The sequence below is a fragment of the Daphnia magna genome, linkage group LG1, assembly GCF_020631705.1.
Source record: "Daphnia magna isolate NIES linkage group LG1, ASM2063170v1.1, whole genome shotgun sequence".
Classification (NCBI taxonomy): domain Eukaryota; kingdom Metazoa; phylum Arthropoda; class Branchiopoda; order Diplostraca; family Daphniidae; genus Daphnia; species Daphnia magna.
In genome coordinates, this window is record NC_059182.1 from 15148889 (window position 1) to 15174287 (window position 25399).

The 25399-nt window shown below is 42.7% G+C and overlaps 4 protein-coding genes across 4 annotated transcripts; 3 read left to right on the plus strand and 1 right to left on the minus strand.

Moving 5' to 3' along the window:
* The first annotated feature begins 1910 nt into the window (after positions 1-1910).
* Positions 1911-15707, plus strand: LOC116915363. Its single transcript, XM_032920467.2, has 6 exons — positions 1911-2154; positions 3832-4091; positions 6216-6564; positions 6923-7665; positions 13450-13717; positions 13785-15707. Exons 2-6 carry the CDS (start codon positions 3844-3846, stop codon positions 15132-15134), a joined length of 2958 nt encoding a protein of 985 aa, XP_032776358.2. The 5' UTR covers positions 1911-2154; positions 3832-3843; the 3' UTR covers positions 15135-15707.
* Positions 15708-16696: 989 nt separating this feature from the next.
* Positions 16697-17999, minus strand: LOC116936675 (lymphokine-activated killer T-cell-originated protein kinase). The gene is made up of 3 exons (XM_032943888.2): positions 17855-17999; positions 17190-17786; positions 16697-17124 (listed from the first exon to the last, which is right to left on the minus strand). The coding sequence occupies exons 1-3, from the start codon at positions 17997-17999 to the stop codon at positions 16847-16849; spliced, it is 1020 nt and encodes a 339-aa protein (XP_032799779.1). The 3' UTR covers positions 16697-16846.
* Positions 18000-18379: 380 nt separating this feature from the next.
* On the plus strand, positions 18380-22096 carry LOC116936676. The gene is made up of 4 exons (XM_032943889.2): positions 18380-20859; positions 20930-21059; positions 21526-21675; positions 21811-22096. Exons 1-4 carry the CDS (start codon positions 20412-20414, stop codon positions 21959-21961), a joined length of 879 nt encoding a protein of 292 aa, XP_032799780.2. The 5' UTR covers positions 18380-20411; the 3' UTR covers positions 21962-22096.
* Positions 22097-22716: 620 nt separating this feature from the next.
* LOC116929704 lies at positions 22717-24607 on the plus strand. The gene is made up of 5 exons (XM_032937036.2): positions 22717-23008; positions 23110-23208; positions 23278-23756; positions 23828-24013; positions 24132-24607. Exons 1-5 carry the CDS (start codon positions 22870-22872, stop codon positions 24198-24200), a joined length of 972 nt encoding a protein of 323 aa, XP_032792927.1. The 5' UTR covers positions 22717-22869; the 3' UTR covers positions 24201-24607.
* Positions 24608-25399: the final 792 nt, after the last annotated feature.

Consider the following 25399-nt stretch of genomic DNA (forward strand, 5'->3'; position numbering starts at 1 on the left):
GTACGCGGCTTGGCTGGCCAAAAAGTTACTAGCAAAAATACTGGGACGATCAAGTAATAGTAGCCTACGGGCCTGGAGGACAGATACGGTAGATACACACAGCCAGCCGATGTCTTCCTGGTCTCAAAGGTTGGCCAACTCTCGCGATGTCACGGAGCTTTGATCGTGGAGTGCGCTGCTGTCATGTCTTGCGAGATCATCGCCCCAACTTGTATTTCGCTACTGACGACAGAAGCGGCATATCAGTTAGTTCTTGCTGTATGGCATACATACTCAAGGAAACGAGTGAAGCCAGAGTTTCCCTCGGGGTGTAGCAAGAGAGGTCAATCGATCCTTGCTTTATAACTGACGGAATTCGATTAGTCGTAACTTTGAATCGATCCATTTTGATGACGGGCTGCACGCCGTCCTCTTTCTGCTAATAGCAACAACCGGCAGCCAGAAAATGGCATCGTAACTACGTCTACGATGACATTGTGTATATATACAATAGAGACAACACTGGCGGCTATCGACTAATATATTTGGCCTATAATGGGAGACTTGTCCACGTCTATTATTTTTACTTTTGGTTCTCACGCACCCTGTTGTTTTTTTTTTTTTTTTGGGTTTGCCTGTGTCGTCCGGATATAGTCGGTAAGGCGTTAACATGAGAGTGAGGATAGTGGAGGCAGAGAAGAAACAAGCCAAGCGGAAGAGTATATGAGGGAATAGGAGGATCAAATCGATCCGCTAATCAGATCCGCGACGAACAGACTAGAAGTCTGATGTCCTTGCCCAGTCTATTTGTAAGAGTGGCGCGGCTCACGGAAAAGAGGAAATGTACTGGATCCTTGGAAAATAAAAAATGGACTCTGTTCACTGCTACAAAGAAGTCAAAGGGAGCCTTTCGGGAATGTTCAAACTGAGCTAGCCCTCGCTATTAATAAACGGAGGCCAATATTTGCTTCATGTGCGTGTGATATGTGCTCTCGCATGATTAAAGTGAACATTCACACGTCCCGACGGATGAAGATTCGAAAAGGAAATCGGGAACGCTAAAGAAATGGTCAACTAGTCAACGCCAATCCGGTTGGACTAACGTTCGCACATAGTAATTTGAAGCAACAAAAAAAAAATATATGAACAATCAACGACGTTGCTAATGTAATGTCATTAAAGTGAATTGTCCTTGGTTTAAAGTCCAAAATGCGCACGGGTTGTGATTTACGTCATTCGCATTTCATTTAACGCGGCGAGTCTTTTGGATCGTTGTACTGTCCGATTAGACTTAGTCAATTTAATGGGAAGTTAACGTAGAGTTGGTTGAGCGTTGGAATTTCATGGATGTTAATAGAAGAACGAGAATATCGAACGATTAACATCTTTGGGCGTCAGAGTTGGTGGTTGACATTAGCTGTCTATATTGGCGCCGTTTCATCGATCCTGGCGTTTTACCACTCGAAAGTGCCAATATTGGCAAAGTTGATGCCTTTTTCTTTCAAGGAACGAAAGCCTCAGACTTCATTCATCGATGTTAGACTAACGTGTGATGTATAACAGTCATGCCTTATCCAGTTTGAACCGGGAATTTTTTTTAAATTCCGCGCCAAGAACGCCTAAGGTCTATATGCAAATGTTAATGGTTAAAATAAAATAGCGGACAAATTGCATTAAATTTCTACTAATAAAAAACATCTCCTTTTTTTTTGCGTGTTTAGTTTGCATAACAATTGCATGCGGGTCATCAGTTTTTTTCTATAGCACGCGCAGCACTCTACAAGTCCCGTATAATCACAATAGAAATGCGGGATTCAGACGTGCGGCTGCGCTTGCGCGGTGCAAACGCGTGCTGATGTACGGTATCCAGCATGTGCGGAATCGCTGGATTATTGAGAGGGAGGGTCGCAATCTAAACGAGGAAGAAGGAGCTACACAGTACTAGAAGGAGCATTATAGAGTGAGTGGCAGAGTCAAAAAGAGGATTTCAATTCAGCGTGTCTCTCAGTCGTCGATGTCGAGGACGCGATCCGCGTCTCACCGTCGCTCGTTGCATTTTCAAGTATCGCATTGTGCTGTTGTCCCTCTCTGCCTTTTTCTCAACCTCCATTCTATCGGCTCGACGACTTCATCCATGATTAACACCGTCATCCGTCAAGCTAAAGTCGCCGATTGGTAAGTTCAAGTTGAGCCTATTTTTAGCTTATAGTCATTAGCTTTTACAATATTTACTAGGTGTTGCACACACACACCCTTGTCGTTACATTACTGCCATTGTTTTCCTTCCGTAAAAATAATGGTTATAGTGATTACTGGGGCAGGAAATCTGTTGTTTTTCTAAATCATACGCAGTATACACAGGCATCTATTTTGATCGTAATTATTGTCATCATTATATTGTTATACTCCTATTTCTGGATACATGCTGAGAAACTGATGCCATAGACTTTATGTTGGAGCTACGAGCTTATTTCCTGCCACGCCGGATTGGGTGTCTTTCGTCTCCTCATTCTAATTAAGCCCTCTTCATTTCCGGATGATTGGATGGGCTCCAGTCGTAACTCCAGCGCTGCATTTAGATGGTTTCTTTCTGTATTTGCTGTAGCACGTACCGAAATCAAACAAACACAAAATTACAATAAAATTAAATCCGGAAAGAATTGTCCACTCTTCCTTCTCTTGTAGTATGCGTAGCTACATCTCTTGCTGCACCAATGTAAGGATATTGGGCATCTAGCTGGTTGGTACATAATGGAGAGAAGAAAAATCAGTCTAGCAGAAAATACCATCAATTTGGTTTACTTCATTAAGTTCGCTCCGATTGCAAAGCGAAATCATCTTTCGCATGTTCTTTTTTTTTGGTGTGCGCTTTATTCCTGTTTCCTATCTACTATACCGCTGATGCAGTCTGTCAACTGTCTGCAAAATTGGCCAAATTGATTGATTTCGTTGCGTCTGGTGTACGATTATATAACTGTACGATGCTCCTCTCATCCAAAATAGAGCCTTCCAGTTTCTCGATATCTTCATCTCTTTTTCTTGCTTCCGTTTTTGGCTTCCAGACGCGCTACACAGTTGCGATTGGACCACAGTACTTGAAATCAAAGCGTTCGACCCCCGATTTAGTTGGTATCCGGACCGCTTTTATTTAAATAAAAAATGTTTGCCCTCTCCTAATATAGTGGAGCTATACATCATTAAAAACAAAGAAAAAAAGAAAGTAGGTTGAATTCACAACGGGGATACGGAGAAAACGTGAAGCGTGAGTACGTCCCCAATGGACAGGGTATTAGGGCGTCTCACTGCTGTATGGTGTGTGCGCATCATCAGATCTGGCATGATTCTTTGGCGTTTCCATGGTGATGGTGGAACGAGCCCTTTTTTTAGTTTCCCACATCTGCAGCCGGGCCCCCATCTCCGTTTCCACGTTTCAAATTACCAATTGCCGACACGAAACGAATAAGCGAACGACAAAGAGAGGCAGAGAGAAAAAGAGTAGCCAGTTTCTCTCTTTTTCTTGAATCAATGTGAGCGCGTTTTTGAGTCGGGAGATGACTTGATAGGAGCGGCGTCTCATTGGTTGACCGCGCATCTTGTTATTGTCACTCCGAGCAGAAATCACACGTCACTGGAATGAAAATCGAATAAATAAAATCCCCAGCTAACGATGTGGGTTTCTTTGATATTTTTGGTGGGAAAGGTAAAAAAAATGAAGCTATAACCATTCAATTTTCAAGTTCATTAAACTACGTCAAAAGTCAAAATTGATCACGTCACACGCTTCACTTGTTGGTTTACTTTCACCTGTTATTGTTTTGTTTTTCTCAATATTTTCTATTTTTCATTTCTAAGGAGAGGAAAAAGATGTGGAGTTCGTACTCTGTGACCGGCCCACCGCCAGTGACCGGAACGGCCAACGGTAACAGTTCAGAGAGCGGCGGAGAAGACAGCAGCCATGTCGTTGACGGAGGGACTGACAGTGACCCATTACTTGGATTGGTGGCACTCCAGTTGACCGTTTTGGTCTTCATATCGGCCGTTGGAACATTTGCCAACGCTCTCGTCTTCGCCGTTTTCTATCGCCGTCCGTCTCTGCGCACCATTTCGAACCGGTCAGTTGTTCTTTCTTTATCAAGCCCACACACATTGCGGCCCAAATATGTCGTCAAGCGAACGAGTCCCACCAACTCAGAGGATCTACGTTTTGATTCATAAAACATACTGTGTAGGTCCATCTTAATTGAATACGTAAATTCAACAATGACGGGTTGAATAAAAAAGCCTGGCTGAAACCGTAACACAAAACAAAGGCGTTCATTATGATGATTATCACATCACACATTTCATAATTCTTGAGTATAACAAGAATGAATGAATAAGAAACAAAAGGGGGGAGAAAACCAGTTGACAATGTTAATGAGCGCACGGAAATGAATAAGCCTTTGCTCGGAGGATAGGCAGTAATATACAGTCCCGTTTCAAAATCTTTTGGGTGGAGTTACAGAAGGAAAAAAAGCATTACTGTTGGCTGGTCTATCAATAAAGAAGATGGGCTACATGGTCATAGAGCGCGGGTGAACGGAATAGGAACAAGAGACTACGCCCACGTACTACATACTACTCCATCGTACGTGTTCTGGGATACCCAGCAGATCCGCAATCCCATACTTTTGTCAATATAGGTATACATAGAAAAGAAGACCAAAAAAAAAAATGGCGCTATGCTATTCTTTTTTTGTGTGTGTGTAGCGCAAAAAAAGCGTTTCTTGCCTGCACGGCCCAAAAGCAGCTGGTGATGATTATCGGCCCTTGTGCTGCCGTACTGTCGTCAAAAAGGCACGGTCGATATATTGCGAAAGGCTTGATGCAACGGCCATGCTCTTCCTACATGACCTTGACGTCCACGGAATCTTTGCTCCGCCGGATTAAGTTTGCTCCACCGCTGCGCTCCGCATATAATCCTGTTTTTATTAGAAGGAAAGCAGATTTTTTTTTTTCCCTTTCTTCTTTTCTTATGTCCCCTTATGGAAAATCTGGAAATTCGTTGGCTTTGACGGCTTGTAAATAGGCCACTACAGCTAGCGCACGTCAAATAAAGAGCACAAGATGATAGAGTTGAGTTCTCTCTTCACGTTTTATTTATTTTTTTTTCCCCTCCTCTTTCTATTCATCTTCCCACCTTTTAATTCGTGGCCTTCGTATTTGAATCGCTCACGATGTGTTCCCCGTCACTTCTGGCAACTCGTCGTTCGACGTGAATATTTCACGCCGAGGCTTCTTTATTTATTAATCTTGCGGGAAAGCGCAGACTGAGAATCCCGCTCGAGTGGATTTCTTTCGCGAAACAGACGAGGAAAGGAATGAACAAAAGGGATGGAACCTCCTTCGGGAATGAAAGCAGCAGACATCGTTCTTTCTGAGCCAATCGAAGCAAGTAGCGAAGCGTTTTCACGTCAATTTTTATTTATTGCGCTAGTTTTCTAGTAAATTAAACTAACCGAAATTTAGGCCCGAAAGTCGTATGCTAAATAGCTCACGTCTCTGCATTATACGACTAAATTGGATTTTTTCTTTTTTTAAGGTTCTTTTAGAAAGTCAGAGCCAAGCGAGAAGATTGTATAGAGATTGAAAAAGAGGCGATTGTGAAATAGATTGATAAATCGATACTACGTCAGCCTGTTTTTACTCCCTATTGAATAAATCCACCGTCAATCATTGATATCCCCATCTGAGATGGGGTCTTGTACCAGGAAGTTCACAGCCTTTTTCTAGTTTATCCTCCATCGCATTAAAATAAAAACGTATAAACGTCACGTTGGACATGGCGACGATCTTATCGGGATAGTTCACTATAGACCTTTATGCAGGACAACGACTTTTGTTTTCCTTGGCTTCATCCGCCTTCCGGGCTCGGTACAAAGAGCACAATCTGAACGGTACATAATGCAACGCGGAAGCGAATTGCCACTTATTTCATGGTCGTGATTGTGTTATTCGTTATCATGTCGTTGACGTTGACTTAGCGCATTTATTATCACAGAGCCGTTTGATACATAATTAAATTAGAAAAATGAAAAGAGTGTCTGTTGCATCCGTTCCAGCGCAATCGCGAAGACGCCCGTGTTGTTTTTGAAACCAAACAAAATGTCAAGCTTTTTAATCTGCAGATTCCGGCAAACATGACGATGTTACCTCACTAATTGCTTTTAGCTAATTATATTGTCTTACATAATCAGGTTCGTCTTGAGTCTCATCATGGCCAATTTAACGTCAGCGGCGGTGAGCATCCCGGGACACGTTTATCAACTTTTGATCAAACCTTTGCATCAGGAGCAACGGGAACGGTTTCAAGGGCATCACCAATTTCATCATCATTACCAGTCTGACGTGGTCAACAACGGGGTCAATGCTGACAGCAGCATTGGCGAAGACGTCACTTACATAATGGGTCGGCTAGTCGACGATTCAACTTCGTCGTGGTTAAGTTCCTGGCATTGGCACAAACAAGGACTCGATGGATTAACAGTTCTAGTCTCGTTGGCCTCCGTCCTTTCAATCCTGCTCATCTCACTCGATCGATACTACGTAAGATGATAGACAAGTCTCTCTATGTGTTATGTCTAGTTGTTCGATCCATTGAGGACAGATAGGGCCGTTGAGATCTTCGAACAATACTCTTTCATTCAGTATACAGACGAATATAGCATTGTGTACGCAGGACTGAGAAATTAGTCGGGTCATAAGAGAAAAAAAAACTTGTATTGACAGCTGATGATACATGGATTATTGAATGGACGTTCACAAAAGAATCAAATTCAATCACATAGACGTAATGGCTAGCCTATTATCCGATCAAAGAAGTATTGGGTCTCAATAGATGAATCCTTGCTGCTTACATTTTACTTCATTTTTCATTTGTATTCCTTTTTCTTTGAATAAAAAGGCTGTCAACAGTCCACTTCACTACAGCATCATAGTAACCCGACAAAAGAGCATGGCCATGATTGCATTAGTTTGGATGGTAGCGGCTATTCTGTCAGCGCCCGTCTGGGCCGGTAGCGTCCTCTTGCAACACTACGCACCGATAACGAGCACCATTCGAACACCTCCGTATTCATCAACAGCACATAGCAACAACAAGGACAGCGTATTCGACAACAGCGCACTGATGAATAACGAAACATTATACGGCGCAAGTGACGGTGAACAGTTCAATATCAACAGCAGTAGGGACCAACAAAACCAACAACAATATTTGATGAATTTGTGCTACAGCGTTTCGCTCATCTTGTTCGGCTTCGTCTGGCCATTGGCTGCCCTTTGTTGGCTCTATTTACGTATGTACGAGGCTGCCTTAAAGAATTCAGCCCGCACAAGACGCCAATCGCTGTGTTCCAACACAAACAACAACGCCAATGCGATGGATGGCACGGTCGGAGCTGCTGCTGTGGCAGCTGCATCCACCGTGGCCGCAACAGCCTCTTCCAACGCGGATCCTTGTTTCAGTTCCTACGGCACGACAACTATGGCTGGGTCACATCATTCGACGCTAGCTGACGCTATTACATCGGTGACGACGACAGCCGCAGCTTTGGCGTCGGAGAATCAAGCGTCGATGCGCTTGTTGGCTGCCGCTTCAGCCGCTGCCGCATCGGCCTCAACGCCTCACCGACATCGTAGCAACAGGTGCGTAAAATCGATCCGCCTCTGTTCTTTTTACAATAAAAAAAAAAAACGAAACAAAAACACAGGCCAATAGGGAGATTCTATTTTAAGCGTTTTCCCCTCGGGTACTACTTTCTTAAAAGTTTCACTTTATCTCTTCGAATTATGCGTGGGCTCACAGGCGTCTATAGATGTATCGACTATCCGCAAGGCGAAACTATAGACTCGGGCCAACACCCTTGACTGATCAGGTGATTAAATTAGAGAGAAAAGTTGCTGTTTTTAGACTGGGAAGTAACTCTATATATGAACAGGGGAATAAGAATCAAGTTGCTGTTAGTGGTCAACAACGTCTTTGTTATTCTTTCCCATGGTTTCCTCGAGTAAAAAAAAAAACAAACAAAAAGAAGGAGCAGTAAAAGGCGTTGAAGGAAAACGATATCGTAAAGAAAAAAAAATTATATCCATGGTTCGAGGCTTCTAACCCTCACTCACGTTGCATCAATTTCGTATCTATATAATGCCATAAAGCGCAACGGGATAGCACTCAATCGATTAATGGTCACAGAAAGAGAAGAGCAAAGAGAAGAAGGCGCTTGAGTGAGTGCGTGCATCGCGTATAATAGCTAGAAAGGTAATCATCGGGAAAAGCAACAGGGACTGACCCTTCCCATTTTCGCTGTAGTTGTTCCTGTCATTAATGACATGTAGACACTTTGACAGCCAAGTCTTTTCATCCCTTTGTTTGTGTACATGACGATCGTCCATGCAATTATGCACCCTTCATCACGCGAACGATAGCTATCAGCGTCCAATATCCGGTGACTTGTTAGGATTGGGTAAACTGATTTTCTCGTATACAATCAGCTGGTTAGCCCTTTCGAGCACAAAAGGACCTTCTAGGAGGGTCAACGCTGTCTAATTGTCGGACCCTGCTGTTCTAGACCGGAATTATCCTCGATAAGACTAGAACTATCAACTATCGTTTTCGTTTCTATTTAACTAGGTTGGGAATTGTTTGACTTGGAAACCAGGGGGTGATGAAGAAGACTGGAGGGACGTTGGAAACGGAAGCTCTTAAAGTTTAATGAGAGGCAGCGCAGGCAGCCAATGGAATCGATTTTAACGATCGATTGTCAAACATCGACCGATGCCTTCAGCTGAGCCTCTATCACTCAAAAAAATACAATAAGCCATAAAAATCGTATCATTACACATTGTTGGTCCCGCTGTCCTGATTACATGATACGTAATTTACTAGCCGACTGGATGAGATTAAAATTTAGTTATAACTTCGTATTGAATGGGCTTGTATTCAATTAACAACAGCGAAGGAATGGATAACAAAAGCATTTAAACGTTAGTAAAGTTGAAGAATTTAACTTGTTCAGTAGTTCAATCTACATGCAAATGAGCTTTCGCAGTAGGGAGGTGGGTAACAGATTGGATAGAGATTGCAATCACTGCTAAGGGGAAAGAAGCGGCCCCGTTTTTGCCTCATTCAGTTGGGATTGTCTGTGTTTGAATTTCCTGTTGCTGTGCTAATGAGAGTATAGAGAAAAACGGAACGGAAACAGGTTCGCTGAAAATCGTCTGGCCAAGACGACCGAGAGTCTCCTTTTCGAAGCCATTCAATCTCCTATCTATTTAGAGTCGATGAGAAAATGGGGGAAAAAAAAGCGATTGAAAAACGTCCTATCACATCCAAACGTGGCCTCTTTATCGGTTGCCAATTGGAGGCCTCTCTTCGACCATAGCGACGCCATCAGAACGTGTACATCTAGTTGTTTGATATATATATGTACATCTATAGGGATTCGATTGTTTAAGCCCCATCGGGTAGCCTCAAAAAGCCATTTATATTGTATACTGTCTAGGTAGTAGCAGTCGTGCAGTTCATACATTAATAAATGAACCGTGAAAAGACTGCCAGAAGGTTATGCTTTGAAACGATAAAATAAAAAATATAATAAATTCGATTTCCTTCCGGTTATTGTGATTCGATTGGGAAGACAAACATCGACAACATCCAAGTCAGACGGCCTGCCGACGCCTAGCCCAGGTCGTCAATCTTGTTCGTAGCGCTCACTGCGAACATCGTCAAGATTCCTTTCTGTTTTGCATGAGTCAAGCGTCGTCTTTGAAGAAGCTTGAAGCTTTCTTCAACTAAAAAGTCAATAAAGTTCCTTTTTTTGACTTTTTTTCGTTGGAGATCAGATCATCAGGTTTGGCAGCACTCAAAACGAAAGAGGATTACAGGCTCAAGAAAGGCAAGAGAAAAGTTTGCGTTTAGAAATAGGAAAAGAGATTGGCAGGACTCATTGAAAACAGTCGTCTGCTTATACCAGAAAATAAAAAGATCTTATACGTATATAGTTCCTGGTGCTACAACTGTATCTATAGACTATACATCCATTTATAATGTCGCGTGCGTTTCCTACTCGATTTCTAAACAAACTTCAACTCAACCGTCCATCGAGTTTCTACGCGAATTGTAGCCTGCATTCTATAGTTTTTTAATGGTCACCAGTTAGCCGCACTCTTTGTGCGTGTTTCTGTATCCGTTTGGGATAGAGCTTTTCCCGTAATGATCCAGGATATAGGGTCGGCCAATAACTGGACGATGAGCCGGATGTCAGAAGACGTGACTGGCGAAGATGTGCTATATAAGTGCAGCGTATAGCAAAGATGTTCAGCGAAAATAAATCGCATCGACCCGCGGCCACCCAGTCCAGCCGGCCAGTTAGTGACCTTCAACAACAGCCAGTCCGTCAGCTTTACTGCACGAATGCAGAATACCACACGCACACACACACACACACACAAACAGAGTAATATAGCACCACCGCTATAGTATACCACCGCCATCAAAAGCTTTCCACTTGTGCGGCCGCCCAGCATTCTATTCCAACATCTATATCGATCCATGGCTGTGCTTCTGCTTTCAGCCGGTTACAACTTGCCCGTCCTTGAAGCCCGGGCGTCTTTTTCTTTTCTCCTTCCGTTTTTCTTTTGCTTGTTTTATTTCTTCCCTTTTATTTTTTTATCTACTGTGCTGTTATATCTTGTGGAACGTATTCGTACTATTTGCATTTGCTTCCTGTTGTGTCTCTGCGTGTCTGAATATTTCTGTCTGTTTGGTTTCCTCGTTCGCATCTTTCTTTTTGTGTTTTTTCACAGAGTCGTGACAGTGGATGCCGCTGTTTGTTCGTGCCACGTTGAATTTGTCTATGTAGATAGACCTTTTCGTATTCTAGATTCGTTTTTCTTTCTTGGCCTATTTTTGGAATACTTGAATGACAACTCCACTTTGATTCGTACATTTGCAGTTCTATGGAACAAGTCTGCGCGATCGAATTGAATGGCGGAGTGTCTTCAATTATCAACGTCTAGCCAGGGAACTCGATTACACAAGTCATCACGAACAGAAAACAGTGGCAGGTCTAATACTACTGTACACGTCTACATAGGATTTGCTTGGCCTTTTAATGACATCGTCCTCTAACTGTGAAAACATTCCATTCGTCTTTTTTCTTTTTGCCAAATGGAATTATTATTCCGGAACAAAAAAGAAACAAGGGCGGAACGGAAATATTCCATCTCGTGCATGTTCGTGTTTTCGAGGTATTAGTTTATGTCTTATCTTTTGGCGCTCTGCGCAGCGGAGCGATCGTGATTTACTTGTATTTGCCTGCTCTGATTCAACTCATTCCATCCCGTGCTTTCCTTCCGCCACGTCAAACACTCCGGCAGAAAGAAACAGTCGACGATCGACGAGCACTCTTGCAAAAATCCTTCACCCAAAACACCGGTCGATATATACGTCCAATCTAACGTGCCAAAGGAAGATGAAAACTTTTGCCTCCTATACTTTTGATTATGTTGATGACGTTTTCGCCCTCTCTTACCAAGGCTATTTATCAAGTAGGACTATTAGGTATATAGTCTAATGCGGAGAACGGGATGGATATAGACGAAGGAAAGAGACACTATGGATTCTCGGTAAAGAATTTGTTGTCAACCATTTATTAAGCTGCAATCTGTGATATGGCAAACGGCAACAGGGCAAAACAACGTAGCAAACGATAAACTTAGGCTCAACGTGAACAAATAAAAAGTAAGAATGATTTCTCGTCTTGACGCTTCAAAAGGGAAAACAAATTGACGTCACGCGCTGCACAGCGCCGTACGACGCAAAGAATAGAGAAGACACGACTTGCAAGACAACGACTTGTTACGCTCTAGAAACTTTACCTAGCCAACGTTTTATCTTTTATTTTTTTTTATTTCGTTTTGTTTTTTTATTTTTAAACTTCTACTTTTATACCACCACCACACCCACTGAGCCTTCACTCTATTTGTCTGCCAGTGTTTTCCTCTTTTCGACTTGGACTTGGCCACTGTTTGCAACGGCCAAAGATTGATTGTCAAACAAGAGACTAGGCAGAAGTGCTTGCCCTGTTTGGAAGGTTTTCGTCGAATCTTGAATGATGAATGCGATCAAAGTAAAGCAAAAAGGAGACGTCGGGTTCAGGAAGTCGGAGATGTTACATAAAACAACCCAGTCTATGTGAAGTTCCGCATCGATGGAGACAAGGCACAAATTGGCAATTCCGCGGAACTCGAGCAGCTAGCAGACAGCATCTGAAAATTCCATCGATATAACCAGAATCGCAACACAAAAAAATCCGCACCAGAAATAAAAAAGTTTCGCAAACTTCTCGCCTTTGACGCAATGATTACAAAGTTGACATTGAGGAACGAGAAAATAAGACCGGACGTTAATTCCCCAAGCACTTTAGCCATATAACTAGCATCAGCAGATATCTAAAGTCGTTGGGGCGAACTCGCAAATAAGTTTGCCATGCGATACACACACCCAATAGAGAACCGCGACATGCATCTAGCCCGACTTTCTCGCTCTCTATCGTTGCATAATACAACACAAGGCGTTGGATGTCGTTGTGGATACACTTTTGAAGGCAACGGAAACTTTTCGAATACGTGCGCTTGTGTGAGAAGACTCGATATAGCACTGCATCACGAATTGGCCAAGGTCGCAGGTATTAGCGAAAACTATAACAGCTTTTGCAACAGCATTTGCGGGAAAGCAAGGCCTTTTATTTGCGAACAACTTCCAATGCGCCATTTTCAAGTTCACCAACGGAGTTGATGGCTATTGAATGAACAGAGCCCAGTAGTTAGAGATTTTTTGGCACTGAAAATGGAGAGAAATTGTGGGGGAGGGAGCTTTTGATAAGCCCTTGAAAAAAAAACGAAGTTCAAAGAGTCAAGAGAATCGGCATAAAACATCGTAGCACTTTAGTCAATGGCTTCTTATAACTTTAGCAATCGCATGCGCATACGTACGGCATCTCTTTCTCTAAATGAATTTGAAATATATTTATATGTGACTTCATTAAATCATCATCGAACCTTGCGTCTGGTACAAAACTAAAGGAATCCCAGCGCCCGCGTATCTGCAGTCGAAAAGGATTCAATTCTTCCAAAATATGAAAAATATGGCAAATCGATAAGATGAACTCATCCAACTGCTAGATAAGACATAAATCTATTCGGCCCTTACTGTCGTTAATCCTGCGTTTACCACCAGCTTTAGCTTTGTTATCTTTTCTCTGTTCGTTATACGCTTTCAACTGAGCCCGCAGCCGTCAAACCCAAATTCCCGATTGACGTCAATGGCTTTACGTCACTTACTCTTGTTGAAGATGTTTCTTTACAAAACAAAAATAACCCTCATTTCCCACCTTACGTCACTAATGCTTTGTGCTTTGGCCAACCCAGATATTGGATGCGTTTGAATGGGATGCAACAACAACTGCTGAGACTTTTTTGGAGAGAACAAGGACGGCCTTTAAGGACCACAGCCATGGTCATATCATCGTTCACCTGCTGTTGGTTACCCTTTTTTGTGTGGCTATTACCATTTCAAATTCATCCGTCGTTGATTGCCGCAACAAAGACAACAACTCTAGACCATGTTGAACCTCGTCCAACGGTGACGGCTGCCTCTGCCGGAATCTTTCTGGCCCGACTGGCCGCCTTTTCTAACGTAACGATTTCATTTTCACCTTCGTCATTGCATAAAGAAAGAATACACACAATTCCTTATCCATTAGGTGCTCATCAGTCCGGCTATCTACGTCTATCGTAATCAAGTGGCGCAGAGAGAAGCCGGACGTGTTCTGCTGCTCCTTTTTTGTCCGTTACGACATCACCGCGGCCAATCGACCAGGTACAACAGTCACGACATTGCCACTCCCTTAGTGATGGGCGGTTTGGGTGTTGGTGGCATGACGACCTCGCAGCTCCATCATCCGCACTCGGGCGAGTCGAGATTGCGTAGGAATTCCAACGCAGTCAACTCGTCGAGAAGGTCCAGTAGTTTAGTGACCAACAATAGCACAGATTCACCGACCCGTAAAGGATCAGCCGAACCCATGACTGTTCTGGCCTTGGCCCAGGCTACAGTCGTCAATTGGCGGGGACGCAGCGGCTCAACCGACTGCCGATTGTTAACGAGAAACAATGGCGCCGGCCTATTAGCTGACGAGGCTTCCGTTGCCCAGCAGCAGCCTATTCTTTGCGTTGGGCCATCGCCTCAGTTAGCGGCAAGACAGCGTCGTTTTAGTAATAATAAGTCTAGAGCTTCGATACCCGGCGCTTGTTGCACTTACTCACTGGATCGACGTCCGTCCACTTCGTCTTCGCACATGGACGCCCACCCGCCAATGGAGATGCGTCAGCGTTCGCAGACCATCTCCGAAGCTCGTTTGACATCCTCTAGCCGCCTTCTAGAACATCCAGCAGCACTTTCGCCTCATATTAGCAGAGTAGATCCGTTGACCCGAACTGAAGGGGTTGCACCTAACACGTCGTTTCCCAACGTAATCACGCTGGGTGCGACTGCGTCTACTACAAGTAGCTGCGTGCCGAGTGATCGATCCCGTTCCAAGAAACGGCTCACGTCTTCATCGACGACTGCCGCCGCTGCCGCCGCCGCTGCAGCTGCCGTCGCTGCAGCGGAATTGAAAGCTCTCAACCATCCGCTAGCTTATTATCCGTCGCTGGATTTCTTTGACATTGGACTAGAAGATTACGGCCGTCGTTCAGCCACGTCGTCCTTTTCTCGTTTTATTCAACAACAGCCTGCGCCTCTTATTCCAACACAGACAGTTTCCTCTTTTCCGCAACAACAGACGACGACGTCGGCCATGGCCGTTCCACTTGCTCAGACAGTGTCGCAGTCCTGCTCGTCCACCTGCAACAATGGCGGCAGGCGGAGAAGAACTTGTTCGTTTTCTAAAGTCATGTCACGTGGAAGTAAACAGCCAACAAGCGCCAACACTCGTTGGCCAGCTGTTTTCGGTTCGACCAGCAAACAGCAACAGCAAGAAATCCTTACAAGAAGTAGCGCATCGTCCATGCCCAGCGTCCAGCAAATCCCGTCTTTGGTCACGGCCGTCTAGAATACACACGCACAAACACGCAAAACAAATAAACTCTTCCGTCGAGAGCTCCCCCGTGAAATGGACGGAGTAGGCTGCCACTTACCAGTTGTTAATAGCGAGCGCTTTCGCAAGCCCGTCCGTACTACAATGTATATCCTCCTAAAAGAAGACAAACAATCTCCTCGCCGTATTGTCCGACCATTGGGACGCGGGCATGTTGGACAAAACAATTACACACACACACATGGCCGGATCTCTATCTGTCCCTCTTTGGCTATTCCTGAAACTTTGTTGTTCTTGGATTTCATATCTATTTATTTCCGTCGCAGACAAGCATTCCCATACATTACCAATTTGAAGAAGATGAAAAGAAACACTTGATCTATATTTGTACGTGATATTTATCGATTTTTATTTTCTGCCTGTTACGCCTATGATCCTTCCTTCGCCATCAGATTATATCAAGATTTTGTACATCAATGTTGTTGCTACGTATGTATACATCATTTGAATGAACATATTTGATGTGGTCGTTTCTCTTTCGTGTTTTGTAAAATGTTTATATAATATATTTACAACATACATACCAGTCCAATCGATTTTTTTCCCGCTTTTCTTAATATGACGATGCCACCAATTCGATTTGCAACCACGGGAACGACAAACCAACATTCGTACTGTACGAAGGGTTTATATTTATTCCCAATGATATGACGTGAGTGACGCGCTTCTATGCACCCCGCGACTTTTCATCTCGTCAATCAAGCTTCAACAACAGCTCGAAAAAAGAGAATGGCACACGGAGAACAGGGTTTTCTTTTTTGACAGGAAAAAGAATACTTAAATCGGGAATCATATTGATTGGTCTGTGAGATTCTTGCGCGTATCTTTTCTATTTTTTTCATTTCATTTTTGCTGACACTCCTACGCGTTTGTTGCTCGTACGCTGCCTAAAGCCCCCCGTCCAAACTGTTGTTTCACTTATAGCGATACGTTTGACTATCACTTTCTCGGCTTTCAGTAAAACTCGCTGAAAAAAGTCAACAAAATATCGATTTATCTTATGTACACAACGAGAGCTTGCAGACGTTGCATCGAAAAAAAAAGGGGGGGGGAAGGGGAACACAGCCAAAAATGTAGGATGATGATCTCTTTATCAAACTGTGTCATATATCTATTAACGTTGTTGTTCTTTTCCTTTCCCCTCCATTGCCCTTTTCTTTTTTTGCCTTTGACAAATAAGAGCGATGGATCAGTAAAACAAACACGAGACAATAACGCCAGACACATAAAATGCATCGCCAGGCGTATCTTTTTTGTTGTGTATCGTTTAAAAAGTCGAACACAAACAGGGGCCGGTGATGTATCACGCTTACATAAATAAAAGAAAATTAAAAAATATTCGATCAGCACGGTCTAACGATCCGCTAGGTCTCCGTTGCACGGTCGTCGTCGATCACGTCCAGAGCGGACGCGTGCACACGTCAACCGTGAGCCAATTCTGTCATTTGACATAGTTCGATCTTTCGAAAGATGTGCGACGAATGATGAAATCTCGTGTTTCACTGAGGTATGGAATGTGAGATCGATCGCTGGTTTCATTATTTACGCGACCAACATATAACTATTACACAAACAAACAGCAACGAAATATTTTCGGGAAAAGAAAATTGGAAAATATGAGTACAAAAATAGGGGAAATTTTATCTCTGTTTCACATGAGGCGCCATCTAATTTGAAAGATTCCAGATGTTCATGACCTCCGAAGCTAGCGGTCTCTTTTCAGGATCGTATTCAGTGGTGGCGATGAAAACGGCAATGGCAGTGCTGTAATCGGGCACTTCTGGAAGGTCTGGCAATGGAGGTCGAGTTCCCAGAGCTTCTTGGTAGGCCAAGTCAGGGCAATCCGATCCATAAGATTTTTCATCGTCTTCTTCATCTTCTTCTTCATCTTGCAGCAAATCGGCGTGAGGCACACAAAGGCTGAGCATCTCCCAAATGGTCAAACCTGGAGAAAAGCTACCGCTTATTTTACAGGTAATGATACAATTAGTAAACATTGAACAAACTTACCATAAGAAAATATATCGGCCTTGCAGGTAATGACGGCTTCGTCGTTCTCAAAGCTTCCGTCCATGTCGATTACTTCTGGAGCAGACCACGCCTGAGTTCCGATATAAAACTGATCTGGTTTGGCTTGGCCATTGGCTTCCTTGAGTGCCATAGCAACGCCAAAATCACACAGTTTGGCCACTTTAAAATCCCCAAAAATGAGTATGTTGCCACTTTTCATATCACCATGCATCAACAGCTTCTCTGTGTGTAGATACTCTAGGGCCCTGGCAATATCAATACCAACACATTTAATTTGGTGTGGTGGGAATGGGCCAGCCCTGCTGTCCAAACGTTGTTCAATGAGGTCCATCAAGCAATTCTCAGCTTTTTCCATTGCCAGACACCAGGTTCCATCTACTGCTTTGGTTAGTGTCCTGAAACCAATAATATTTGGATGTTCCAGTTTCTTGAGGATGTCTGCCTCTTCCAGTAAACGCTTACTAAAATCCTGGTGTTCTTGATTGGCAAATCGCTTTGCCACCTTTTTAACTGCCCATGGAGAGCGATAACCACCCCCAGAAATAGGGGCCCTTTCCATCAGATAAACGCTAACTCCTAATTAAACGAAGAAAAATAGAGTAACAAGAAAATTATGGTAACACTTTCACGAAAGATTCTATTACCTGTTCCATAGCCTAATCTTTCTAATGACGGTGATGCAGGGACGGTGATTTTTCTGCCAGGGCTTGCTTCAAACCCACCATTCTGGCCAAGGACTAACGAATGGAGCCTATTTTTCATAGGAGTTCTAAAATTATCGAAACTCATTTCTACTAATTTAAATCATCGTTACGTAAACCACAGTATTGAGTTTTAAGACGGGTACACCACTACACAGCCGTTGAGCCGATTCAAGTGTTTGAAAATTATTGACAGCCAGCGACAGCAATGCCATCTAACGAGTTGTTGATCTCTCGAATACTCAGGTATTAGAGAAGTACAATTGAAGAAAGTGCAATTGTGGCATACAAGTTAAGAAATAAAATAATAATAACCATTACTAAACTCTTATACTCTTAAAGCAGTGAAATCTATTTGCACTCTAACTTCTACTGTCTGTTTGAGGGTCTAGTCTGGTCTACTTGCTAGTCGTATTCCTGCATAACCAGCCCACCTGGGGTTTGCAAAATAAGCCGAGCCAAGTCCTTGTTGTAGGATTGCTTATTCGCGTGTTTCATCTTTCATTAGACGATGAATAACGAAAGAAATTCACTTTCTAATTTGACTTTCCTTCCCTAAATAATTAAATAGTTTTTAGGTGCCTTGTTAAGATTCGCAAGGTGAAGGAGGAGGTATGAAGGAAAATCAATTCCGTTAGTTGAACCAGTCCTATCGAGGTTTCATGCAAAGTGCCCGTTGTTTAAGTAAAAAACGAGGAGTGTGTGCCAAAAGCTGAAACTAGCTGGTGCTAAAATGACCAATTTAATTTATTTTTTTGGTACTTGTTCAGGAAACCAGTTTTATCTTGTTTGAAGGCTGGGGCATACATTTAATAGCAATTCCACGAACACAAAGCGCGATATGGGCGTACGCCAAAGTTACCCTATAAGTATTCAGTGAAAACCAGTTCGATGAAATTAATTAAATGCCACGAGTACATAAAACCACCCGGCACTTCATTTAAACCCCAGGTCACTTATTAGCGTTTTTTTTTTCTTCTTCTTCTTTTTCTTCTATTCGCTTCTTTCTCAATATTAAAAACGCTAGCTGCGTTATTAGTAAAATAAGAAATCTGGTTTTTTGTACATAGCTTGAACTCCTTTAGGTTAGCGGTCAACGTCCAACAGTTCAGATTCTGTTAAGCATATGCGTATATCAATAACATAACAATTGTTGCTAGTAAAGGAAATGCATTTGTCCTATCAACAATCACAAGGTTTTCTTTTTTCCCCATTTTATTCCAATAACTAAGTTAAAGACAGTAAACTGTGGCGTAGCATTAAACATAACGGTTATGATTTCTATTTCCTTTGGTGATGATAGCATCATTCACACAACAACAACAAAAAACCCAAACCAAGTTTCCCGGTTTCATTTATTGTCTCATCCCGACCGCGCCATTGTTTGCTTTAGATAACAATTCTATGTTGTTGGTCAGGGAATAACATTATCTGGTTTTGCCTTCAGATAAAACCGAGCAAGCTCAACAGAAGGGTTAGCAATGGTCTATGAGGAGATCAACAAAAGAGCCATACAAGGTTTCAGCTGCAGATCCCGTCATTGCTGTTTCGTCCTGAATTGAACAAAAACCAAGAAAAGTTGATTCTCACAATTTCATTCTGTCCAGTATTTTGTTGAGCCATTTCATTCGTCCCTCTAGGCTTATTTCACAAGCACGAGCGAAGCAGTTGAGATACGCAAATTTCAACACCGTCTCTTTTTATGCATTCATATCAATAAAAACTCTTCGGCGAAAAAAGGTGGACGATCATCATCACCATTGAATTCTCCAGTCACGACCTGCCTCGTTGACAAGGGCATTCGACGTTGAAACCCGGACCTGGACAAATCTTTGATCGGGAATCGAATCCGATGATCCATTGGTTTGATAGACACGTGCGGTGGCCTTCGTTATCAATGCAATAAAATATTCTTCAAAAAGGAGATAATCAAATGGGAAAGTTCAGACGTATGGTAAAAGTCGAACAAGAACCGAACCAGTTGTGTCCTGAAGTGACCCATTTGGCCGCATGAAAAATTCAATCCAGACGATGCTATTGGCTTTGTTCTCGAATCCTTGTCGGGAGGGCGTTGAGGCCGGATTGAGCCACAATTTATTGTACTAGAACGATAGCTGTCCCATCATAATTTTGAACATTGACGTGTCATGATACCATATAAATAACAATAAAAAGTTGAAAACAGGTTGGAAAAGATACAACCTATACAGACAGTTGAGGCTCTTTTAATTCCGGTGGATGATCCTTGAAGAGACGCTATCTCTTGTTGGGCAGCAATTAGGCTTCTGCAAGCGAGATCTAGTGACAGATTATTTCTCCAGATAAAATTATAATCACTGTTTGCTTTCAATGACGTTAGGCTCACGTGCCATTGTAAAATATCATCACCTTAATGGGGACGTAACCACAACAATTAGTGAAAGAGAATCTGTCTCCGAGGGCATATATAGCCGTCGTGCTTCAAAAACCGCGCGCATTGTTTACTTGCCAGCCGTTAACAATGATTTTAGTTTGTCGAACTTTCCTTTTGTTACTGTGCTGGATGACCCGTTTGTCATTTGCAACGGGACACGACCAGGAGGATTTGGCTTCCGTTTTGACTCTTTTCAGAGAGGTCATGAATTTGGCTAAGAATGCAGCTAACGGTAATTGTTATTGTTCAAAACCGGGACACTTTGTGAATGACACTATCAAACAACGAAGAATCATGGATGTTATTCACGGATTTAGCGAGTTGATCGACTCGGAATCGGCTTCATTTATTGATAATAAACAACCTGAAGAAAAGCCACGCAAGCGAGTCAAACGCTTTCACTACGCCTTTCGTCGACGAATCGCTTTTCCTCCGGGCACGAAGATCACAGTGACTCCAACTTTCTTTTTGCCATTCGTTCGTGATCTGCCCAATGGATTAATCTCCAACATGTCCATTAGTTTTCCCTTTTCAAGTATGTGAATAATTCTTTTGCGACATGTAAGCTTAACGTCAGCTTGAATTGATCATAATTTCATTGCAAGTGGTTCTGGACGAACTTGGGCTGACTGACGATTCAAACATTTTTGGAACGTTTTCCATTTTGAGGCGCATCTTTCGACTCTTCTTCGGCCATCGAAAACCACGAGCCAATGATTACGGAGGCGGGCACAGGTAATGTAATAAATTGTCGCTCTCGTAGATGATGATCGCGCGGCTTTCTCTCTTTCCCATAAAACAGCATAAAGAAGTAAATTGGGAAGTCGAATAAATTTATCTGAGTTTTTTTGCGCATTTGACTCAAGGGCACACGAATGCTTTAGTAATATTCTAATCAGCGATTCTTTTGTATAATTCCAATTTACGGTCTTAATTCTCGACTTGAATTATGAATTAGATTTATTCTAAGAATAAGAGTATCTTATCTGATCTTCGTGGAAGTCGCAAATTAATGCACAACAGGTCAGCGTTTTCTTATCAATATCTATTTCAGGTGTGACTGAATAAAATGACGAAAATGTTCTTTGCCGTAATGTGAGACCGCCTATAGAGACGGGCAATAAGAAAACAGAATCCCTATAAATCACAATTAAGAGAACATATGGTCATTAATAAGTACGGCGTAACCGATTTTTCACAGGATTTTGGTCTATCGTACCATTGAGAACGTGCTCTACAATTTGGGCATGGAGGGCCATGACTGCCTGTTGAGAGCCATCTGTGAGGTGCACGAATTCCCACTCGATCATCACCACGGCCTGCTGGGCGAGTTGCTTCAGTTCTTATTCACGTAATTGCTTTACAAACAGAAAATGTTTGACCGAGAAAAAATAAATTATCTCGTGATTAGATTAGCTCTTTGTACTGTATTATATCCATCTGATGCTATCTACCGCTATTTCGGTATCTTTTGTACTTTGTTTAGGGCGAGCAAGTCAGCGGATGCCAGTGAGGAAGGACGTGACTACATTCGTGCCGAACAATCAGGAAGGGACCGTGGCGAATGTTGGCAATATTACTCGAAATGTCCTCGTTCGCTTTTTAGCCAACAAGATAATAATAACTTGTACATGTAAAATTGTTATGAGGACTTGTCTTTGGGGCTTTACATGATTTAAATTTCCATTTCGATGCATACAGATATGAGAGGTAGCTAGTTTGTAAATCTTGTATTTTGTAGTCGACGTGAATAAATATTGGATATTTTTGTACATGCCCATTTCAAAGGTGGGATGAAAGCTCGTCAGGCTATACGTGCTGCCAAAGTATTAAGAGAAAACCATTTCCTTTGTAACGATGAAACGAAGTCGAACGATCTCGAACAAACGGTTATGTTTCTTTACTCAACGCAATGTCAATATTGACACGGTTCATTGAAATTCGAAATGAAATCATGTTAGGCAATAGAAGGGACGGTTGTGCCAGTTGGAGATAAACAAGATGAGTAATCATTCAGAGGACTATCCACAGTTGCACGTCCAAGATAAAGTCGATTTCGTTAACGGAAACGGAAGGAGCATTTTCCTCCCTTAAAGTAAATAGAATAAATGCAGCCAAAGCGTCCAGGTAATGGATACGTTAACAGACTTCGCTTATAACGCACCAAGTCAAAAAGGTCGGAAGGTTCCGGTTCTTTTCTTTTTTAAATCCCTTTATTTTGGATTTCCACTGCTGCCTGAGTCCAACGTACACCGGTTATCAGTCGAACGGATGAAGAGAAGAACTTTTCCTTTACAATGACGTCAGCAGTATAAGCCACGTTGTGATTTCAAAAGCGATATGGAACCCCACGGCGTGCTCTTTGGGCTGAATGAAATAAAAGCTCATGACACAGTCAACATGACAGTTGATAATCATAAAGCGTGAAAGTCGGTGCTATCCTTATTGGATCGGCATTAAAAGTCCAGTGCAAAAGAAAGAAGATTTGATTGTTGGCATAGTTTTCTTTTTTTGGCAATCGAAACTTTCTCAACGTGAATTTATTATGAGTCTCGAACTGAAATTGCAAGAGAACAGAAACGGTGAAAACAAGTTCCAGCTTCCTGGCGGCGATCTTCAAGGTTTCGTCTGTTTCACTTGGACCTCAGCTTTCCACAAATACGTAGACTATTGCAATTTGATCAGTAAGTAGCTTTTTGTTTGAGGGTCATACTTGACTCACGAAGTTACAATATCCATAAAAGGTCGATAGATTTTAATGCTTCTTTTTTTTTTTTTCCAACAGAAATTCAGGTCATCCTAGAAGGTTATCTAGTGACTAATCCTTCCAACAAGCTCAGTACCGGGAAAAAATTCTACACTTCCGAGATTTTGTGTATCCGAGGTGAGTCTTATCGCTTCCGGCTTTACCCAACTTCGCAATATCGCAATACGCAATTTCTCGTTTCAACAGGTATTTATGGAGAGAAGCGGCTGGGTGAATTATTCCCGAAGCGATCTTTCGCGTTTCCGTTTATGGTGAGGCCGAATCACCCGCAGCACATGATGCCATCATGCCGCTCCGCGAAAATGTTAAACGTGGCTTACCGCCTGAAAACACGCGTTACTCTACGTGATCACGGTCAGCAACGATCGCCCGATGCGGCTTACACTTGCTTCAGCCACCAGTTGCCATTCAATATGACACCAGGATCGACTCCTAATCAGGCCACGCTGGAAGCTATCCAGCGGGTGCGCAGGACGGTCGAGACAGACGGTGAAAACCACGTCAACAAGGTCCTCACATCAAATGATACATTCCAAATCAGAGCGTCACTTTCGAATCCGGTGGCTAGTGCTCAATCGCCCGGTGCGATCGAAGTTCTGGTCCGTCTAGATCAAATTCACGACTCCGCCAAGCCCGTCTCAAAAATCATCGGCAAACTCATTCAGGTAAATAAGGTGAATATATTTATAAGGTCGATTGGTTGCTAATCGTCGATTGAAAATTTCGTTCCATAAAGGAGTGTACCATTGAAGAGGGAGTGACCGTGCGTAAAAAGGCGAAATTATTTAACATTCGCCTTGATGTTGGAGAACGGCGAGACCGCAAATGCGAGGAGTTATCTATTCCTTTCAATTTGCCTTCAGGTCTTTTGCCGACCCTCATCGAAAAGGATCGCAGCGCCAAAGTTTCTTATCGTATCCAGGTAAATAGGTGATTCCCTGGCAAGCTTTGTGTGTAAAAATTATTTTACGAGAACTTCCGTTTGGAATTCGTACCCGCTGCATGTAAACTTAATCGGTTGTTTGTTTATATTGAAACAGGTGGGCGCTCACGTTGGTAAAAAGGAAGAATGTTTCGTCACCTTGCCGCTGATTGTCGTACCCCATTAAATATGGTGACGTTAGTATACGATCTCGTTCCAGACCAGTATAGCTCATCGACGACGACGTCATATCTAAGCATCACTTCTCAGACAGACACTCTCAGGTCACGCCTCGATGCTGCGTGCGTTCATTTTTGTTCTGTTCCTGTTTATTACGCAAACATCTCACGTTTCTATCGTATTGTGTTCATTGCGATGAAAAAATAACAACACGATTTCTGATATCCGTATTTACATTTGAACTTTATTCTTCGTATATTTTACTATTCACGAACTAATTTTGTGCACATCTGGAATGAACAGGATTGCATTGCTCTAGGGGAAAAAAACAAAACAACCTTTGAACCGTTTGAAATATTATGTATCGCGTCACGTATTTTTGTTAACGATGAATATAAAATTAAATCTTGCAAATGGACAGTAGCAACAGCAGCATCGTTTTGTGTGTGTGATTGTTTAGTTCGACGAATCAGGCTAAAATGTTCACGTTCAGCCAATCCGGTAATGGATTCGTGTTCGGCGGCTGAGCGACTTTGCACGCTGCTGGATGGTGGTGCTCGTTGCTGGAAGAGTTGAGGCTTTATTGGCTAGAGGATGCGTGTCACTCTGAATTCCATTGAGGTTTTGGGCCGTCGGTGATGGGTCCCCTGTACGAAACTAGATTGTAAATATAAAACGCTCCACTTTTGGATGGATTTAGTTTGAGCCAATGAAAAGCCAAGTGAATCAATTCCCTTTAGCCGAAAGCGCCGTTCGATTTGAGCGATACGAATGTAACGGATGTTAATTGCCGCATTCAACAGGGATCAACACGGAAACAGAACACGGATACAGGAAATTGCATTTTTACTTGTTTAAAAAAATAAAAACCTATAGCCAATAGCTTTGAAACCATTCAGTCTGAATCCGGTCTGGCAATGGTATACAGAGCGTGAATAATCAAAAACGACGATGCAACTCTAACCTTTCAGACTGGCCGAAGAAACAGTTTGGACGCTGAAGAAGACGAATAGTAAAATGGAGCACAAGGCGATCCATCGTAAAACTTGAAAGACATTTTTCATCTCGCACAATTTGAAGTAAATCCTGCTGCCAAAGAAAGCGGAATACTAGAACTCAAGAGTGGAATGTGAGCGGTTTCGATTTTCTTCGATGTGACAAGCTGCGGGACTATGAATTTGCTGGGAAACGAGTCGGAACACGTCT

Coding starts and splice junctions, on each gene's coding strand:
- LOC116936675 (XM_032943888.2), bottom strand. CDS start 17,999: ATGAGTTTCGATAATTTTAGAACTCCTATGAAAAATAGGCTCCATTCG. Junction 17,787..17,854: donor AAGATTAGGCTATGGAACAG/GTAATAGAATCT, acceptor TCGTTTAATTAG/GAGTTAGCGTTTATCTGATG. Junction 17,125..17,189: donor GGCCGATATATTTTCTTATG/GTAAGTTTGTTC, acceptor GCTTTTCTCCAG/GTTTGACCATTTGGGAGATG.
- LOC116929704 (XM_032937036.2), top strand. CDS start 22,870: ATGAGTCTCGAACTGAAATTGCAAGAGAACAGAAACGGTGAAAACAAG. Junction 23,009..23,109: donor AGACTATTGCAATTTGATCA/GTAAGTAGCTTT, acceptor TTTTTCCAACAG/AAATTCAGGTCATCCTAGAA. Junction 23,209..23,277: donor CGAGATTTTGTGTATCCGAG/GTGAGTCTTATC, acceptor TCGTTTCAACAG/GTATTTATGGAGAGAAGCGG.
- LOC116915363 (XM_032920467.2), top strand. CDS start 3,844: ATGTGGAGTTCGTACTCTGTGACCGGCCCACCGCCAGTGACCGGAACG. Junction 4,092..6,215: donor CTGCGCACCATTTCGAACCG/GTCAGTTGTTCT, acceptor TTACATAATCAG/GTTCGTCTTGAGTCTCATCA. Junction 7,666..13,449: donor CACCGACATCGTAGCAACAG/GTGCGTAAAATC, acceptor TGGCCAACCCAG/ATATTGGATGCGTTTGAATG.
- LOC116936676 (XM_032943889.2), top strand. CDS start 20,412: ATGATTTTAGTTTGTCGAACTTTCCTTTTGTTACTGTGCTGGATGACC. Junction 20,860..20,929: donor CATTAGTTTTCCCTTTTCAA/GTATGTGAATAA, acceptor TTTCATTGCAAG/TGGTTCTGGACGAACTTGGG. Junction 21,676..21,810: donor TTGCTTCAGTTCTTATTCAC/GTAATTGCTTTA, acceptor TACTTTGTTTAG/GGCGAGCAAGTCAGCGGATG.